Below are 21,524 nucleotides of genomic sequence, written 5' to 3' on the forward strand. Positions count from 1 at the left end.
TTACAAAGGAAATACTACAGTAGTTTTCTCACACTAATGTATACCTTTCAATTTTCCATTTGAATATTAAGCACTATTTAATTCCCTATCCCCTATAAGAACATACATATTGGGTAGTCACAAAATCTCCCAGGCTTACTATATGCCTTAGCCCTTCAAACACATTTAACAAGAGTGTTAAATGTTTATAATACATGCACACATGAGGTTCCATGAGTTATACAAGTAAAGTCTAAATGTGCTTCTTTTTCCAAACCATGTTAGCCATACTGCATGTAAATACAGAAAAATAAGCAACACATGTACCACATATTTAGGTGTAGTTATTCAATATATTTCTTTAAAAACTTTCCACAACAGAAAGTCACTTTCCCCAGATTTTTCCTTAGGAATTTTGATCGCTTCTCAACAGTCTCCTCAGGGCTCCTTTCACATCCCTGTTCCTCAGAGTATATATGAGAGGGTTGAGAGTGGGAGTTACAACAGTGTAAAAGAGAGTAAGGAACTTGCCCTGGCTATGACCATAGGATTTCTTTGGTTGAATGTATATGACTGAGCTGGTCCCAAAGTAGAGGGACACCACTATCAGATGGGAACCACAGGTCCCAACAGTTTTGTGCCATGCTTGGGCTGACTTCAGTTTCATCACTGCTTGCACAATGAATCCATAAGAGACCAATATCAATGCCATAGGAAGAAGGAGGAGCACTAACGTGGCCACAAAGAGCCAGACTTCATTTGCATGGATGTCAACACATGCTAGCTTGATCACGGCAGGCACTTCACACAAGAAGTGGTGCAGTTGGTGATGTCCACATCGAGGGAGTTGAAGGGTGATAGTTCCTTGGATAAGAGTATTTCCTACTCCACTTAGCCATGCTATTCCTGCTAAAGCTTTGCAAAATGATGGGTGCATGATAGTAGAGTAGTTGAGAGGGCTGCAGACAGCTACATAGTGGTCAAATGCCATGATCGTAAGGAGAACACACTCAGTGGAGCCCAATGAGAGTGACACACAAAGTTGTACGGCACAGCCAGTTGGTGTGATAGTCTTGGTTGGTCCCTTCAAGTTCCACAACAGCTGGGGAACAATGCTGGTAGTGAAGCAAAGGTCAAGAAAGGAGAGGTTTGTGAGGAAGAAATACATAGGTGTGTGGAGTTTCGGGTCCAGACAGGAGACCAGGATGATGGCTGTGTTGCCCAAGAGGGTAAGAAGATAGGATATCAAAACTACTGCAAAAAGGATGACCTCAAACTGGGGCTGGTCTGAAAATCCAAGCAAAATAAAATCTCCCCCAGATGTCTCATTGTTTTGCTCCATTGATCTGTTAGGGTAAAGGTATGTGGGCACAGTGAATTCAGTTGAGAGAAATTTCATTATTACCATGTTCTTAAAATGTTTGAAGTAAAGTCTTACAGTGGGTTTTTTAATTAGTGAGGTTTCACAGAGAAGGAGAAAAGGTTATTAAAAAGGCATTCTTAAAAACAGTAGCATCCTTTTGTACCTTTATTTTTTGTCTCAATAAATGTTTTTCATGTGAACATCCTCTTTTCCCCATTTCTTGATAATTATTATTTAACATAGCTAAACAAGAAAAGAAAAGTTTCCAGTTTTGGGTGTCCATACATTTCTATTAGTAGAAGTGGGAGAGAGAAAGGATGGGAAGCTGAGACTGACTTAAATATCCAGTATGAAATGAGTTATGAGTAACCATTGTCTACTCTAACAGAAATCATAATGCAAAAATAATGGATAACAATGATGTCGTGGGTCTGGAAAATAAATGGAATATATTTTGTGTCTTCTCTGTCTCATAGACTAGGTAGGTTATGATAGTTTCTTACACCTGACTATTTGATCAGAATGTGATTTAAGAGTAAATTTCACACAGGTGAATTTCAATATAAAGGGAAGGTAAATATTTTATAATTTCTTTAATAACTCACTTAAGATTATTTGCCACAAAGTCCTATATCTCTTAAAGGTGCTGACAAAAAGACATTGTGATATATGCATAATAAAAATATTGTAAACACAAATAGACACAAACTCAGGTGTGCACACTCATTTGTCCAACCAAATAGCACAAAATGTTTTCAATGAACACATTTAGGTAAAAATAAGGTTTAAAAAATAAAATAAAATAAAAAGGTAAGATTAAAAACTCACCTGCACACACCCATTTAGTTAAAGACAGCTACTGGCATTTAGTAAAGTTATGAAAAGGCAAAATATGTCTTTGTTACCCATTTTATATTCTGCACAATAAAAAGTCTCAATTATATATATATATTCTACCATACCTCTTCACTTACTATTTTTTTAATAATAGTATCATTTGTGCCCTAAAATTTTCTGCTCTTAAGTCAGTATCTTACTGAATCATTTTAGGAATTTCATTTTAAGAATAATTAAATAAATTTTAAATAAATAATTAAATTAATTAAATAAAATTGACAAATAAATTTGTCATTTTATTCACACATGTTTATATTCCAATAGTAAAAGTATATCTTGGGATGAAGTTTTAAATTTTTATTTTTTAAATTTTATTGAGAAATAATTAACAAATATAATTGTATGTGCAGATGGTCTTTGATTTATGATGGTTTCACTTAGGATTTTTTCACTTTACAACGATGTGAAAGTGCTGCATATTCAGTATAAAACATACTTTGAATTATGAAGTTTGATCTTTTCCTGGTTAGCAATATGCAGTAAGAGACTCTTGATGCTGGGCAGCTGCGGTGAACAACTCCCAATGAGTCACATGATTGCAGAGGAGGATGGGGGTAAACAACCAATATTTTTACAACCCCTCTGTACCCAGACGACCATTCTGTTTTTCACTTTCAGAACAGTATTTAGTAAGTTACATGAAGTAGTCAACACTTTATTACAACGTACGCTCTGTGTTAGATAATTTTGCCTAGCTATAGGCGCATGTAACTGTGAACACATGTGAGGTATGCTAGACTCAGCTATTATATTTGGTAGGTTAGGTGTAATAAATGCATTTTTGACTCATGATATTCTCAACTTATGGGTTTATCAGAATGTAACTGCATCTTAAGTCAAGGAAGATCTGTACTTAAAGTGTACAACATGATGACAATATACATATGCATTGTCGAATGATTACCAAGATCAAGATAATTAACACATCCATCACTCAAATAGTTAACACAGTTCCTTCTTTTTGTGTGTGATGTTAAGAATACTTAAGATCTACTGTCAACAGTTTTCAAGAGTACAATACTACATTAACTGTAGTAACCATGCTGTACATAATCTCCTCAAAACTAATTCTTGTAAGTGGAAATTTGTACCCTTTAACCAACATTAATCAGCCCTGGAATTACCATTCCATTCTCTGTTTCTATGAAATCAGCTTTTTTTTAGATTCCAGATAGGTGATACCATATAGTACTTGTCCTTTTTTCTCTGGCTTATTTCAATTAGCATAATGCCCTCCTGATTCATACATGTCGTTGCAAATGGCAGGATTTCCTTCTTTTTTATGACTGGATCATATTCCATTGTGTATATCTTAGCTACAGTGAAAGCAGTGCAATAAACATGGATGTGCAGATAACTCTTTGAGATACTGATTTCAGTTCCTTTGAATATCTACCCAGGAATGGGATTGCTGAATAATACGGCTGTTAGATTTTTAATTTTTTGAAGAATTGCTATACTGTTTTCCATAAATGCTGTACCATTTTACTTGCCCACCAACAGTGTAAAAGAGTTCCGTAAATTAAAAATTTTTAAATTCTAGGGCTAAGTGTTTAAACTTTTATAGCTAATAAAGATTTCTACTAAGAAAACATAAAAATCATGCTTTATAGGTTCCCATATTCCACATATTCCTAATGGTACTTAACATAAAATGCTAATTCATCCCAGGTTAATGTGTTTTATCCTAACTGATTAAGTCATATTCAGTCCTTTCAACAAACATGAAAATCGAATGTAAGCCTAAGAAGTTATTCCTATCACTTCCAGAAAATAACACAATTTCATCCTTTTATCTTTTTTTGAGAAATTCAAAAGATATTTTTGTTGATTTTTTTATTAAAGTATAATTGATTTACAATATTATATTTGTTTCAAGTATACAACATAGTGATTCCACAGATATATATTTTATTAAATCTTCACACCAGCTAGTGTAGCTACTGTCAACATAGAAAGTTGCAGAGCTATTGCCTATATTCTCTATGCTGTACTTTCATCCTCTTGACTAATTTGGGTTATGATTGAGACTTTGTGCCTCTTTATCTCCTTCACTGATTTTGCCCACCCATCCCAACCATCCCCTTAAGTTGGGTCTCAGTGTCTAGGAGTCTACTGCTGTTTTGTTCCTTTTGTCCTGTTTTGTTTTTAGATTCCACGTATAAGTGAGATGTCTTTCTCAGCCTGGCTCATTTCACTCAGCATAGCACCCTTTAGGTCCATCCATGTTGTTGCAAAAGGGAGGATTTATTCAAGATTTATTTTTAATAGCAAGTATATCTATGTAATTGAGACATGAACAGATCAACACATTGCAAAATGCAGTTATAAATGCAATCTTGTTGTCAGGGGCAGTGTAATTACAAAGGAATAGAAACAGTTGTCCAATTTTGGTTGCTTTATTTATGGTTTAATTGATTGTTTACAATCATCTATTTGCAGTGCCTAAGTGCCAAGAAAAGAAGAGACTGATCATTAATTCCTTTGATTTTTATGTGGCTGAACTGCAGGCATTTATTATCTCACTCGTGCCTCCCCAGGCTCACACTTTCTCAGCTGCATCAATCAAGCAAAAGAATTCATTAGTTAGTCTAAACAAGAAAACAGAATCCATCTTAAAATTGAACTCTTTCAGAATACAATGTCTTCCTGAATATGAATTTATACATTTTCCAATATACAAAAGCAAAATTTAGGAATAGCCAATTTTTAATTTGATAATCAAAATTCAAGATCATACTTTATTTAATAGGATGTTAGATTTAGAAGCAATTTTAGAAACAAGTTTTTGATTCTCAAATTTTACAAAGGGGAATAACATTAATGTAGGTGCTTATGACAATACTACCTATGTCAGAATCATAAATGAAATCAAAATAGTGTAATTATTCCTCATGTCTTTCTATTAATATATTCTAAAATATTTTTAAAACATTTGAATTACAAGGAATCCTTCAACTCTCACCTATTAAATACTAACTTTCTATCCTTATTATGTTGAAGAGTAACTATGCTTTCCCATCCACTGAGAACCAACTTACAAACTGGAGGCAAGATATGTAGACATTTGCCTTCTCCAGAGTTTTAAGTCTAAGCCATGTGGCTTGAAAAGCGTTTCTTAACAGAATCTGAGGACAGTATTCGGAGATTAAAGTTTGAATACACATACATAAATACAGGTGTGTGTGTGTTGTTTGAAGGGAATCCCTGAACAGAACATGAGAAGGAAAGTGATCAGAAATTAGTGTTTGTATACAAATAAATAAATAAACCTTCAACTCCAAAATAGGATTATAAAAAAAGATCTTTCCAAATTCGAGATATGAATGAAGGCTAACAAGTGCTATTTGGAAAGTGAAGAAATATCTGGGGGAAAATCTCTCTCCTTTTGGCAAAGCTCAAGAACTTTTCCCCATGCACTCTTCTACTTATTCTTGTGGTATATAAACAAAAATTGCATTTAACATGATTGCATAGAAGTCAGACATCAAAAACGACTCCTGAAAGATTATCTATAAGAAGAGAAACAAAGTGAGTCCTTAAAGTGGCTGAATTGCTTAATGCTGACTAATGTAATTGGAGGCAACTCAAGAGGGAGAAAAATGCGGTGATGTGAGAAATTAAGATAGGTTACTTACATTGTCTAGGTCATCCCCCTTCTGTCTTTTATGTTTGTCAGCATGCAGAAAAGAAGACTGGTGACATAACTAACATATAGGAATTTCTCCCCTGAAGCAAATATCACTGCCCAGTATCTGTGAGCTAGCTGAATGTAAATATTTCTTGAGCAATAATCCCTGGAGAAAATCATATTAGAAAAAATGAGAAGTATACATAGGATATAGATTCTCTCCAGTTACTGATTAACATGGAGTTGTGTAATGTCCAGAACAGGGCTTAGTCGATGGTGAAATATGAAGGAAGCATTTCTCAATTGGATATTTGGCTCTATCTCCAGCCAAAATCACGGACAAATTCTCTCACAGACAAATACCCAAGCCCCTTAAGTGTTCATGTTGTTATATTCCTTACTGTGGGTAAAGGAAAAGAAAAAGGCAGTGTCTTTGTTATTAAAAGTTAGCTACATAATCAGATAAATGAAAGTTTGTTTCTGTTTTGTAACCAGTTATTTTCAATAAGAAGTGTAAATATTTTTCAGTGTCAGTAAATATTAGCCATAACACTTGTGCCTGAATAATACTTCATTATAAGGATAAACCGAATTTTTTCCAGAGGTTCTGTATTATTGGTCATTCAATTTGTTCATAATATTGTTATAAGTTAAAACTGAAATGTTTTTATAAGTAAATATATGTGTCATAATTAAATTTTTTCCTATTATATATTTACATATGCTATGACTCACAGATATAAAATTATTATATTTAAAGGAGTTGAAAAAATTCTTCTACTTTTTATAATATTAGTACACAAGAGTTCGCTTACTCATTACAATTCAGTGATCATTTTGTTTTACAATTTGCTAGGTTAAAGATGTACTATGGCTTTTTATATGCCTTATAAAAACCTGCCAAATCTCTAGTTTATGCAAATATTTATCTATATTTCCTCCCATTATCCAAACCAAAATCATATATCATAGTGAAATCTCTACACATTTAATCCTTTTATGTATATTTTTATTAAATTGGTGAGTCAGTTATGTAATATTACCATTATTTTAGTGGACCATCATTTGATCCGTTAAATAATGTAGTCATTCCTCACTAATTTGAAATAACAGATTTATGGCATACTTAATTATTTCAGACACTTGTATTTGTATTTCAATTATGCCTCTTACAGTTTTATCTCCTGAAGATGTATGCACTTAGTACATAGATTCATGCAAATTTTATATTGCTTTAATTACTGTTGCTTTATCTATATTTTAATACCACATAATTTTAAAACCATATGTATGTCCACTCTTCAGAAATTTTATCCAATTACTGTTTTAAAATTTTACTTGGTAGTAAATATTAAGTACCAATAAATGTGGTGAATGCGAATTGTGGTGAAAACTGTTTGTTCTGTACACTGGTATTTTCCTAGTGGTTTTCTATTTAACATAACAATAGATTTTGTTTTGAAATAAAAATTTTGCTTTATTAAGTTTCCCTACTGTTAGCAAGCATTTCTAAGAATCACTAAGATATTTTAAATTTTATTCAGTGTTATATACTGAATTTTTTTTGCCTCTTGTCATTAATTAAAATAGTGATCTATTGAAATACTCTTGGCTCTGGCATACTATTCTTTTAAATTGTTCTTAAATTTCATATAAAATATCTCCATTATGATTTGTTTTGATAGACATATGAGAGATTAGACTGTATTTGTATATTTGAACTATTTTGTCAGCTTTAACGTCATTACAATGATGGTCTTATAATAATGAGGTTTTCTATTTTTCCAATATCTTGGAACTAGTTTAGAAAACATAATAGAAAAGGAGACATATCCACTGTAGTAATTACTAATTAAAAGTATCTAGAAACTGGGATAACAAATAAAGCAGAGACCCTAAAAGAACATTTTAAAATTTAAAAAGTGCATTAGGCAGCTGCTGCAATCATAGTCATATGGTTTTTCGTGTATGGGGTGTCTAACATTTTTTCAAGAGGAGAATTCTCAACCAAATAATCAATAAATACAATGTAATTTCAATACCAATTTTTATAAATTGTTCAGCAAATTAGCTGATACCAAAGTTTGTATGGAATTATAAATATTCATATATAGCTAATCAATTCTGAAAGAAATAATAAGATAGACTTATTTGCCAGATATTAATATATGTTGTAAAGCCACATAATAATAAAAACAAAGTAATGGGAATGGTGTAGGAAAAACCTAATGAGTAATGGGACTGGTGTAGGAAAAACCTAGGACAGAGTAGAAAATCCACAACAGACTTGTGAATTGTAAACAGGTCCCAAAGCATTGCTTTTAAAACATGTTTTTAGGAATATTAGCTAATTACATAGAAAAAAATTAAGTTATATCCCCACCTCATAGTTTCTATAAGTAACTGAATTGGAAAGGCACAAATGTAAAGCCAGCAGAAGGAAATATAGCAAATTATTTTTGTGGACTTGGAAATGAAGAAGGTTTTTCTTGAGCAAGATATGAAAAGTAAAGTACAAAGTATAAAAACATAAAATGAAAATAAAACATGCAATGAAACAAATATAATATGAAAAAATTAATACAACTATTTACATGAAATCAAAGATTTTTTTTTTCTATAAGGAATCCTACTAACAAAATTAAGAGGTGGGTCAATAGGCCAGGAGAAGGCTAATGGAAGATTTAAAATCTATGCTATTTTAGACAAGGATGTCCTGAAAATTAGCAATTGAAATACGGGAAACTTTTGGAAAACAGTAGTGAAAGGATATCAACCAGCTAACATTTGGCCCCAGATATTCCTGGCTTTGGATTCTGAAACTATAACTACCTCCCTGAGGAGTACTGCATATAGGATAAATTGGGGAGAGGGTTAGCATTATAGTTACAGTTAAAGATGATCATTATTATTATAAGTTCAGTAAAAGTAAAATGAAAAATAGTATATATTGGAACTCTGGTGTCCAAAATTCAGCATACGAAGTGTGAAATGGATTATATCCTACCTCATTTTCAGAAGTCTGACAAAAGAGAGAGAAAAATGAAAATATATCATTACTTTGCAAGGAAAAATTTACACCATGTAATTAAGGGTATTTGCCCCATTTTGATTTTATTATCCAGATTTCTATATACTGAATATTTATTACTTATAAATGGAAATTAATGTCTTTTTAAGGGTAATAATATGGCAAAAGGCCATGACTTTTCTTTCATTCTACTTGTGGCTCATTAATATATTTATGATATGTTATATCACAGGAAAATTTAGTTTCATACAGTATTTTGGAAAATAGAGAAATATCTGTTTACATATATTTTTTACATTTATTTTATAAAAAATACCTTTGTGTATCTCTTTCCTCTTTGAAATATTAAATACACAGACATAGCAAAAACCCATGGACTTTTGATCAAACGTAAAAAGCGTTATCATTTCTTTGTAACTAAATCTCTTTTAAAAAGAAACAATTAGAGATTCAGTGAAAGTCCTCTTCTTGTTACTCCCTTATCCATTTCCTAACATTGCTCCAAAAAGCAACTGTTATCCAGAAGTTGGTATGTTCCTCTCCCAACCATTTTTATTATTTTATCACATAACATGTGTTAACAAGTGATATATAATAATGCAATGGGTTATTTTCTATATTCTATCAGAACATGCAAAACAAAAAGTAAGGGTGTGTAAGGATGTGTATTTGAGCGTCTTTTGTACAATTATGTTAGAGTTTTGGGTTATGAGTTTTGAACATTTGCAAATTTTCTGAATATTACCAAATTGCTGTTCAAGTTGGTTGTAGAAATTTGTACTCTTTGTGGAAGTATGTGGGAAATATTGTTTCCCATATCAAGTATTTGGTACTTTTAGGTACCAAATAAACCAACATAATGGTTGTTAATTTTATCTTCTTTCTATTTTAATTCATTCACTGATTACTGGAGAGGTTGAGTTAATTCTTCACATGTTTATCAGCCACTCAGTCCTCCTTTTTTGTAGGAATCTAGCTTCTTGGCCAACAGGTTGTGCATTGAAACCCAGACATTTGTGGGAACTAGCTCCTCAAGGAATAAACCTTGTCCCATAGGAAGCTGATGATAAAGAACAGCTAAAGGTATTCCTTTTCTTTTCTTGCCTCTTTGAAGTGTTTTGAGGGATAGTTTCTTTTGCAAACCTTCCAGAGAAATCAACTCAAACAAACAAAAATCAAATAAACATGCTGCATTAGTCTGGTAGAACTGCCATAACAAAATACCACAGACTAGGTAGCTTAAAAATCATGTATTTATTTTTGAATGTTCTGGAGACCAGAAGTCCAAGTCAAGATGCCAGTAGGATCAGTTTTTCCCAGGGTCTCTCCTCCTGGCTTTGAGATGCTCACCCTCTCACTGTGTTTTTACATGGTCTCTTCTCTATGAGAGCATGCCCAATGTCTCTTCCTCTTTTTATGAGAACACTAGTAATACTGAATTAAGGCCTCACCCTTATGTCTTCATTTAACCTTAATTACCTCCTTAAAGATCCTGTCCCCAAATATAGCCACATTGGGTAAGGTTAGGGCTTCAACAGATGAATTTTTGAAGGACACAATTCAGTCCAATATACTCTGCCCTCTGTACCCACTAAATTCATGTCCTGTAAAGGCTAAGTAAGGACAACAGAGAGAAGGTGGCTACCTGCAAGCTGAGCGAGGCCTCACAAGAAACCAACCCTGGTAACTTCTTAATCTTGGACTTCTAGGTTCTAGAACTGTGAGAGAATAAATTCCTGCTTTTTAAGCCACCCAGTCTGTGGTATTTTGGTATGACAGCCCTAATAGAGTAATACAGATTTTGGTACTGAGAAATGGGGTATTATTAGATGTAACAAATAACTAAAAATGTGGAAGTGTTACTTATATTCTTTATAAAATATAAACTGCCCCCATAGTGGACCATTTCACACATAAACATTTCACACCATCTACCTTAGAGGGAAGTATAGAAACACATTGTCTATTCTTTAAGAAGTGATACCAATTCTGAGTGTAGGGGATAATTCCTTGTTGGTATGAAGGCTTTATTTCTAACTATTTTTTAGAGAAGTTTGTGAATTTGAAATATTCTCTCTCTTTATATATTAAGTATCAGACTCCACTTCCTCCCTATCATTTCCTATTACCCAGAATCCACAAATCAGCTTTTAGATCTTCAGTAATTGTGTATTAACTTCATGCATGTATATATAAATATATGTCTGCATACATACAAAACTGAGGTTCACTAATAAAAATATTTAAATGAATTAATTTAAAATATCTTTTATGAAGGTATCAAATAATTTATACTTTAAATAGCATATGCGATAAAAAGTGGGTGAATGGCTGTAACTGGCTTTGCCAAGTTCTTTATGAGTAGAACTGAAGGATTCTCTCACTGCTTGGAATTTTAATTGCCCTTCCTAGGTACTATCCCACAAGAGACCTCACAATTACCTATTATGATAACATAAAGATATATGTTATGGATACTTTTATAGCAAAATGAATCTGTACATGCGTATGTGAGTGTTAAGAAAGTGGTATACAATTGACTGTCTTTCAGTATAAACAGAAGCACAAACCTCTGTGGCCCTTCCCTCCTCAGAGACCTGTCTCTCTCTCTAATATAGTGACGGGAAGTTGCCTGGGAAGGAGCACTCTGAAGATGTGTGCTGAACAAATAGGATAACCGCCATCCATCTGAAGGGAGCTTGAGGCAAGAATTTAAGAGAGTGAGCTTACAAATTGCCCATATGTGGTTCCCCCAATGCTTGTCCTGAAACAGTGGTGGTGATTGAACTGTTCATCAAAACCAAGAGCATCTGTAGTTGTTTTGTCATTCTTCCTAGAAGGTAGGGCTTTCTATCTCATGTTATGAAAAAATAAAAGGAAATTTAATTTTAAACTTGAAGAAATCTAGAGCTGATTCCCTTTAGCACTAAATAGAGGCAGTTTTTCATCTACACCCAGTATTTACAATATTGTTAATCATGAAAAACTGTCTACCTTCTTCTCTTTGCAGACATAAAGCCCCATACCCACCTCCTGATTAATAGGAATATGAAAGGGGAAGAGCAGTTTCAGTGTCCAGTCTCCTTAGAAAATTTTGGTTATTCTTGGGACATGGGTACACAAGGAAAGATTTGTGATGATATAGAATGACATCAAGCAAAGTGAGGCATTCATCCATTGTCTTCCTCCCAATGGACGTTGCATCTCAACAGTGCAGCACTTCGCTTTTCGCTCTACAGCAGGGAGAGTAAACCTGCTAAGGCCAGGGCCAGGGCTGGTGCATCACAGTATTCAGGGCTCTTATTTTACCACCACAATAGTTAGCTAGATGCACGAATGCTAAACAATTTGATTACTAGTATCAGTTTGCTGCTTTGTTCTAATTCCAGAAGAAGGATTATCCACTAGTTAACACATAATAGTTACATATTGGCAAACATTAAAAAAGTGACTGATTATTACCATGGGTGCCAAAGAGCCCAAGCCACTTACTGTCTTTAAACTGGAATATATATTTGCCTGACACCAGGTGTAATGGCCTAGGGTTCTCAGAAATAAGTTTTATTTTCTAGTCAGGATATTGAAGGGAAAATAAGAAAATTTCTTTTTCTTTTTTAAAAAATTAAGATATACATACAATAAATGCACAAATCTTAGTGTACAGCTCAATGAATTTTGGCATGTGTATTCACTCATAAAACAGTAACACAAATCAAGGTATCAGAAACTCAGAAATTTCATTTGAGATTTTTATTTGCTTTTAATGAAGTTGCTTATAAATATATTACTTTATATCCCACAAGTAATCAACCCACTCCAGTTATTATGGAGGCCCCAGAATTGACTCAGAAGTACAAATTTTAATAACTGCATTTCTTAATTTTTGCAAGTTAATAGTGAAAACAACACTGATGAATTCTACACAATTTATTTTGTGAAAGGTCAATGGATTGTATTAGGTGGCTGAATTTATGTAGTCTTATCAAAAAAGCATATTACAACAGGTAGACTGTAGGTACCACCAGGGTAAAGAAAGAGCTTGGTTTGGGGGGACTGTGAACTCAATTTTTCGGGAGAGCAGTAGTTTTATAAGGATAGTAGGTGAATGAGTCAAATAGGGAAATCACAGAAATCATCTTTCTGTATATTAATGATAATCATACCTAATGGCTCCTATTGGAAATTCTAAGTAACCTGTCTCAGTGTCTTCAACTCTACATACCTTCTTTCTCAGACTTGGTCACCTAATGTGTCTTTCAATTTATCTGTTATATCTATTGTCTATCCAGTATGTATTTAAGTAACAATCATCTTACCTCCTACTTCTTCGCTCTTTTACAGTACATATATTGATGGACTGTATATTTACCTTCAGACTGGTATATATCTAAATAAGTATGGTATATCTCAAATTTATTTTGGTATATGACTCTAATTATTATTCTGTGTTGATATATTTCCTTTCCATATAATTAGTGCTTTCAAGACTTTGTGTAGTTGTTCCTTTTTCTAACAAAATGGGTCCACCTGTTATATGTTTATTTTGCATAATTTTATTTGTGTTTGTTTTTCTTTACATATAATCCAGTGTCGAGTGCTCACTTTATTTTGTTTCCTTTCCATTGGTTATGATATCTGAGTTCCTTCCCACAGAATAAAATCGGAATGACCAGGAAAGGTGACTCACCATGAAGAAGCAATGAAAGTGACAAATTTTAGCACTGCAGGAGGTTTTATCTTGCTGGGCTTCTTTGACCAGCCCTGGCTGGAGATGGTTCTCCTTCTGGTCATCTCCCTCATATACCTTGTGATACTGATAGGCAACGCAGCCATGTATTGGTCTCGTACTTGAATCCCATACTCCATAGCCCCATGTATTTCTTCCTCTCTAATCTCTCCCTCCAGGACTTCTGTTTCACTACTAGTGTTGTCCCACAAATGCTTTGGAATCTCAAGGGCCCTGAGAAGACCATCAGCTACATTGGCTGTGCAATCCAGCTGTATGTTGCTTTGGGGCTGGGCTCCACAAGAGTGTATTCTCCTGATTACTATGGCCTATGGCTGCTTTAGTGCTATCTGTCGACCCCTCTACTATGGTGTTATCATGCACCCAAAGTTTCTCCAGCAGTTTCTCCTGGATTATTGGCTTTCTGGGGTCCACAGTTTTCCTTGCTTTCCAATTGCCTCTCTGTAGCCACCACAGGGTGGATGATTTTATGTGTGAAGAGCCTGCCCTTATTAAAATTGCCTGTGTGAACACAACCTTCAAACCTTCATAGAAAAGGAGCTCTCCATAGCTATTGTCTTCTATGTGGTTACACCTCTGGGGCTTATTCTGGTCTCCAATGGTTGCATTGTTAGGAGTGTGCTGAAGATAAAATATATCCCAGGAAGGAGGAAAGCATTTGGGACTTGTGGGTCCCACATAAATGTTGTGGTTTTGTTTTTTGGGACTATATTTTCTGTCTACATCCAACCCAAGAGCAAGTATACACAGAATTACGGTAAATTCCTCACTCTCTTCTATAGTGTAGTAACACCCTTTTGATAAGGATCTATCATGAGAAGTGATTTGTGAGGCTTTGTGTTTAGCAGAAAAGTCAAAAATAAAATAAACCAAATATTGGGGGAGCCAAGATGGTGGCATGGGTAGGGCAGTGGAAATCTCCCAAAACAATATATATTTTTGAAAATATAACAAATACAACTATTCCTAAAAGAGAGGCCAGTAGATACAGTACAACAGCCAGGCTACATCTACATCTGCGAGAACTTGGCATCTCATAAAGGGGGTAAGACACAAGCCACTGCCCAGTGGGAACTGAATGCGCCCCCCTGACCCCAGCTCCCTAGTGGGAGGAAAGGAGTCAGAGCAGAGAGGGAGTAGAAGTACAGAACTGCTAAATAACCAGCCCTAGTCATCTGCACCAGGACGGCAGACACACATTGCATGGTGTACTGGATATTAGAGAAACAGAAAAGTAAAATCTATGAGCAGGTCCCCCAGCCGGCTTCCCTGGGGCAAAAGAAAAGCTAGAGCTTTTTGAAATTCTTAAAGGGACAGGGGCCTCACAACTGGATGGAAGCATCCTGGCACATTCAACCCAGCAGACTGAGAATTCTGAGGAACTTCAGGCGCCTCAGCTCCCTGGGTGACAACACAACCCTGAAGACCCTCACAGTGAAAGGAAGCCTGCCAGTTCTTCCCCCGGCTAGTGTGGCCATGACGCAGTGGCAGAGCAGCCTGAGAGCAGTCACATGTGCCCACGGCAGTGGAGTAGCCGGAGAGCGGCCACGCCCGCCTGTGGTGGTGGAGAAGCCAGAGAACAGCTGTGCCCACAGCAACTTCCCAGAATCTCCTCCTGGTGAGCAGCTGCCCAGGCCAGACCGAGAGACCACTGCCAGCATGCAGCTGCCTGGTGCAGGCAGAGGAAACCAGGGCAAGGTGCAAAGGGGTGCTGTTCTCACATGAGAGAACACCTGGCATGCCTGCCACTCCCTGAGGTCACCACCAGCACGCAACTGCCTGGTGCAGGCAGAGGACACCAGGGCAAGGTGTGAAAGGGCACCATTTATGCAGGAGAGAACCCCCGGCGTGCCTGCCACGCTCTGAAGGGGTCTGGGCAACCCTGACGGTCACCCCACCTTTTGGCAGCTTAGGGGATTAATCCGGAGGCTGTTCCAGGTGTCCGGGTAAGTGACACAGGCAGCAGAGAAGGGCAAGGTGACCAACAAGCAGGAAAGGACTTTGTTCTTCCAGCTGACAGAAATGCTACCTGCCTACAGCTACCTCTATTGCCATGAAGAGGCAGAAGAATTTGGTTTAGTCCAGAATTACCTAGACAACACCCTAGAGAGGGCCTGGGAGATAGATTTAATCAATCTTCCTGAAAAGAATTCAAAATAAAATTCATAACAATGCTGATGGACCTGGAAAGAAATATGCAAGAGCGAAAGGATCAAGTTGGGAGGGAGACTAGAGAAATAAAACAATCCCTGGAAGGACTTAAGAGCAGACTGGATTAGGTGCAAGAGGCCATTAATGGAATAGAAATCAGAGAACAGGAACACAGAGAAGCTGAAGCAGAGAGAGACAAGAGGGCCTCCAGGGATGAAAGAATATTAAGAGAACTGTGCGACCAATCCAAACAGAACAATATTCGCATTATATGACTACCACAAGAAGAGAGAGAAAAAGGGATAGAAAGTGTCTTTGAGGAAATAATTGCTGAAAACTTCCCAAACTGGGGGAGGAAATAGTCTCTCAGACCAGGGAAGCCCACAGAACTCCCAACACAAAGGACCCAAGGAGCACAACACCAAGACATATAATAATTAAAATGGCAAAGATCAAAGACAAAGACAGAATATTAAAGGCAGCTAGAGAGAGAAAAAAGGTCACCTATAAAGGAAAACCCATCAGGCTATCATCAGACTTCTCAGCAGAACCCTTACAGGCCAGAAGAGAATGGCATGATATATTTAATGCAATGAAACAGAAGAGCCTTGAACCAAGAATACTGTACCAGCACTATTATCATTCAAATATGAAGGAGAAATTAAATAATTCCCAGGCAAGCAAAAGTTGAGGAAATTTGCCTCCCACAAACCACCTCTAGAGGATATTTTAGAGGGACTGCTCTTGATGAAATCATTCTAAGGCTAAATAGATGTCAACCAGAGAAAAAAAATCACAACAGAGAAAGCAGACCAACCAAATACAAAAGGCAAAAATCAACTACTCACAAAAACTGTCAAAGGAAACATAAGAGAGTACAGAATAAAACAACTAACATATAATGAATAGAGGAGGAGGAATAAGAAGGGAGAGAAATAAAGAATCATCAGACTGTGTTTATAATAGCTTAATAAGAGAGTTAAGTTAGATGGTTAGATAGTAAAGAAACTACACTTGAACCTTTGGTAACTATGAATCTAAAGACTGCAATGGCAATAAGTACATATCTTTCAATAATCACCCTAAATGTAAATGGACTGAATGCACAAAACAAAAGACACAGAGTAATAGATGGGATAAAAAAGCAGGAACCATCTATGTGTGCCTTACAAGAGACACACCTCAAAGAAAAGATATACACAGACTAAAAGTCAAGGGATGGAAAAAGATATTTCATGCAAACAATAGGAAGAAAAAGCAGGTGTTGCAGTACTTATATCAGACCAAATAGACTTCAAAATAAAGAAATTAACAAGAGATAAAGAAGGACATTACATAATGACAAAGGGCTCAGTCCAACAAGAGGATATAACCATTATAAATATATATGCACCCAATACAGTAGCAGCAACATATGTGAAACAAACACTAACAGAACTAAAGGAGGAAATAGAATGCAATGCATTCATTCTAGGAGACTTCAACATACCACTCACTCCAAAGGACCAATCAACCAGACAGAAAATAAGTAAGGACACAGAGGCACTGAACAACACACTAGAACAGATGGACCTAACAGACAACTATGGAACTCTATTCCCAACAGCAGCAGGATACACATTCTTCTCCAGTACACATGGAACAGTTTCCAGAATAGAGCACTTACTAGTCCACAAAAAGAGCCTCAGTAAATTCAAAAAGATTGAAATCTTACCAACCAACTTCTCAGACCACGAAGGCATAAAACTAGAAATAAATTGTACAAAGAAAGCAAAAAGGCTCACAAACACATGGAGGCTTAACAACATGCTCCTAAATAATCAATGGACAAATGACCAAATTAAAACAGACATCAAGCAATATATGGAGACAAATGACAACAACAACACAAAGCACTAAATTCTGTGGGATGCAGCAAAGGCAGTTCTAAGAGAAAAGTATATAGCAGCCCATGCCTATTTACAGAAGGAAGAACAATCCCAAATGAATAGTCTAAAGTCACAGTTATTGAAACTGGAAAAAGAAGAACAAATGAGGCCCAAGTCAAAAGAAGGAGGCACATAATAAAGATCAGAGAAGAAATAAATAAAATTGAGAAGAAAAAAAATAAAAGAAAAAAATCAATGAAACAAAGAGCTGGTTCTTTGAGAAAAATCAGCAAAATAGATAAACCCCTAGCCAGACTCATTAAGAGAAAAAGAGATTATACACACATCAACAGAATCAGAAATGAGAAAGGAAAAATCACAACATACCTCACAGAAATATAAAAAATTATTAGAGAATACTATGAAAATCTGTATGGTAACAAGCAGGAAAACCTAGAAGAAATAGGAAACTTCCTAGGTAAATACAACCTTCCAAGACTGACTAAGGAAGAAACAGAAAATCTAAACAGACCAAGTACCAGCAAAGAAATTGAATTGTTAATCAAAAAACTACCCAAGAACAAAACCCTTGGGTCAGATGGACTCACCACTGAATTTTTTAAATCAGACATATAGAGAAGATATAATACCTATTTTCCTTAAAGTTTTCCAAAAAATATAAGAGGAGGGAATACTTCCAAACTCATTCTATGCTGGCCTCTAATACCAAAACAAGGCAAAGACTCCACCAAAAAAGAAAATTACAGATCAATATCCCTGGTGAACATAGATGCAAAAATACTCAACAAAAAATTGGCAAACTGAATTCAAAAACACATCAAGAGGATCATACACCATGACCAAGTGAGATTAATCTCAGAGATGCAAGGATGGTGCAACATTCGAAAATCCATCAACATCATCCACCAGAGCAAAAAAAAAACAAGGACAAAACCACATGATCATCTCCATAGATGCTGAAAAAGCATTCAACAGAATTCAACATCCGTTCACAATAAAAACTCTCAACAAAATGGGTACAGGGGTCAAGTACCTCAACATAATGAAGGCCATATTGGACAAACCCATACTTAACAGCGAGAAGCTGAAAGCTTTTCACCTAAGATCGGGAACAAGACAGGGATGCCCACTCTCCCCACTGTTATTCAACATAGTACTGAAGGTCCTGGCCATGGCAATCAGACAAAACAAAGAAATACAAGACATCAGATTGATAAAGAAGAAGTGAAACTGTCATTATTTGCAGATGACCTGATATTGTACATAAAAAACCCTAAGGACTCCACTCCAAAACTACTAGGACTAATATCTGAATTCAGCAATGTTGCAGGATACAAAATTAATACACAGAAACCAGTTGTTTCCTATACACTAAGGAGGAACCAGCAGAAGGAGAAATCAGGAAAACAGTTCCATTCACAATTGCATCAAAAATAGAAAAATACAGAGAGATAAACCTAACCAAGGAAGTGAAAGACCTATACCCTGAAAACTACAAGACACTCTTAAGAGAAATTAAAGAGGGCACTAACATGGAAACTCATCCCATGCTCTTAACTAGGAAATTAATATTGTCAAAATGGCCATCCTGCCTAAAGCAATCTACAGATTCAGTGCAATGCCTATCAAAATACCAACAGCATTCTTCTACAAACTGGAACAAATAGTTTTAAAATTCATACAAAGCTACCAAAGACCCCGAATAGCAAAGCAATCCTGAGAAGGAAGAATAAAGCAGGGGAGATCTTGCTACCCAACTTCAAGCTCTACTACAAAGCCACAGTAATCAAGACAATTTGGTACTGGCACAAGAACAGAGCCACATACCAATGGAATAAAATAGAGACTCCAAACATTAACCCAAACATATATGGTTAACTAACATTCGGTAAAGGGGCCATGGACATACAATGGGGAAATGACAGTCTCTTCAACAGATGGTGCTGGCAAAAGTGGACAGCTACATGTAAGAGAACGAAACTGGATCACTGTCTAACCCCATACACAGAAGTAAATTAGAAATGGATCAAAGACTTGAATGTAAGTCATGAAACCATAAAACTCTTAGAAAAAAACATAGGCAAAAATCTCTTGGAAATAAACATGAGTGACTTCTTCATGAACATATCTCCCTGGGCAAGGGAAACAAAAGCAAAAATGAACAAGTGGGGCTACATCAAACTGAAAAGCTTCTGTACAGCAAAGGACACCACCAAGAGAACAAAAAGGCATCCTACAGTATGGGAGAATATATTCATAAATGACAGATCTGATATAGGGTTGACATTCAAAATATATAAAGAGCTCATGCACCTCAACAAACAAAAAACAAATAAACCAATCAAAAAATGGTCAGAGGAACTGAACAGACAGTTCTCCAAAGAAGAAATTCGGAAGTCCAACAGTCACATGAAAAGATGCTCCACATCACTAGTCATCAGAGAAATGCAAATTAAAACCACAATGAGATATCACTTCACACCAGTAAGGATCACCACCATCCAAAAGACAAATAACACCAAATGTTGGTGAGGTTGTGGAGAAAGGGGAGCCCTCCTACACTGCTGGTAGGAATGTAAATTAGTTCAACCATTGTGGAAGCAGTATGGAGGTTCCTCAAAAAACTCAAAATAGAAATACCATTTGACCCAGGAATTCCACTCCTAGGAATTTACCCTAAGAATGCAGCAGCCCAATTTGAAAAAGACATATGCACCCCAATGTTTATTGCAGCACTATTTACAATAGCCAAGAAATGGAAGCAACCTAAGTGTCTATCAGTAGATGAATGGATAAAGAAGAGATGGTGCATATACACAGTGGAATATTATTCAGCCATAAGAAGTAAACAAGTACTACCATTTGCAACAACATGGGTGGAGCTAGAGGGTATTATGCTCAGTGAAATAAGCCAGGTGGTGAAAGACAAGTATGAAATGATTTTACTCATCTGTGGAGTAAAAGAACCAAGGTAAAAACTGGAGGAACAAAACAGCAGCAAGAATGCACTAACAGTTACCAAAAGGAAAGGGACTGGGGAGGAGGGGTGGGAGGGGAAGGATAATGGGGGGGAGGGATGAAAAGGGGCATATGGTTAGCATGTATAATGTGTGTGGGGGGACAGGGAGGGCTGTACAACACAGAGAAAACGTAGTGATTCTACAACAACTTACTACGCTGATGGACAGTGACTGTAATGGGGTATGTGGGGAGAACTTGGTGATGTGGGGAGTCTAGTAAATGTAATGTTTGTCATGTAATTGTAGATTAATGATACCAAAATAAAAGTAAAGAAATAAGCCAAATATTTACATTGGTTATTGCTGAATTGAAGGAATATAAGTGAATTAAGCTTTAAGCTTTACACTTTCATGTATGTTATAAACTTGCTTTGAGAAGCATGTGTTATATTTGTTTTTTTAAAAAGTCTGAAAGTAAATTTTACAGTATTTGTTTTGCACATAACTAAATGTTTATTGATAAACTTTAGAAATAGGGGAAAGCAAAAAAATGAATACCTAGAAAATCCATTGTTAATATTTCATTTGATCCTTCCAAACTTATAAAACTAAACAGAACTGTTCATGCATTTCAAATTGTTTTTATTTTAATACTTAATAAATCATTCCTTTTTTCTAGATCAATAACTAAACTTAAAAGTCTTCATCTTCAATGCTTGCATATAATTCCTTCCTAGTCCTGTAACATAATTGTTAACCAGCCAAGTTATTTTTGCATGTTCAGACTATATCCATTTTCAATTACTGCACACATGTGTAAGTGAAAACTAGTGTATGAATTAACTGGCCAGTTTTTGGCAAAATAGGCATATCTGG

At 35.7% G+C, this 21,524-nt stretch overlaps 1 protein-coding gene across 1 annotated transcript; it reads right to left on the reverse strand.

Moving 5' to 3' along the window:
- Nucleotides 1-385: 385 nt before the first annotated feature.
- On the reverse strand, nucleotides 386-1,321 carry LOC108395799 (olfactory receptor 2G3-like). Its single transcript, XM_017658358.3, has one exon. It carries the CDS (start codon nucleotides 1,319-1,321, stop codon nucleotides 386-388), a length of 936 nt encoding a protein of 311 aa, XP_017513847.3.
- Nucleotides 1,322-21,524: the final 20,203 nt, after the last annotated feature.

The sequence above is a fragment of the Manis javanica genome, chromosome 16, assembly GCF_040802235.1.
Source record: "Manis javanica isolate MJ-LG chromosome 16, MJ_LKY, whole genome shotgun sequence".
Lineage (NCBI taxonomy): Eukaryota > Metazoa > Chordata > Mammalia > Pholidota > Manidae > Manis > Manis javanica.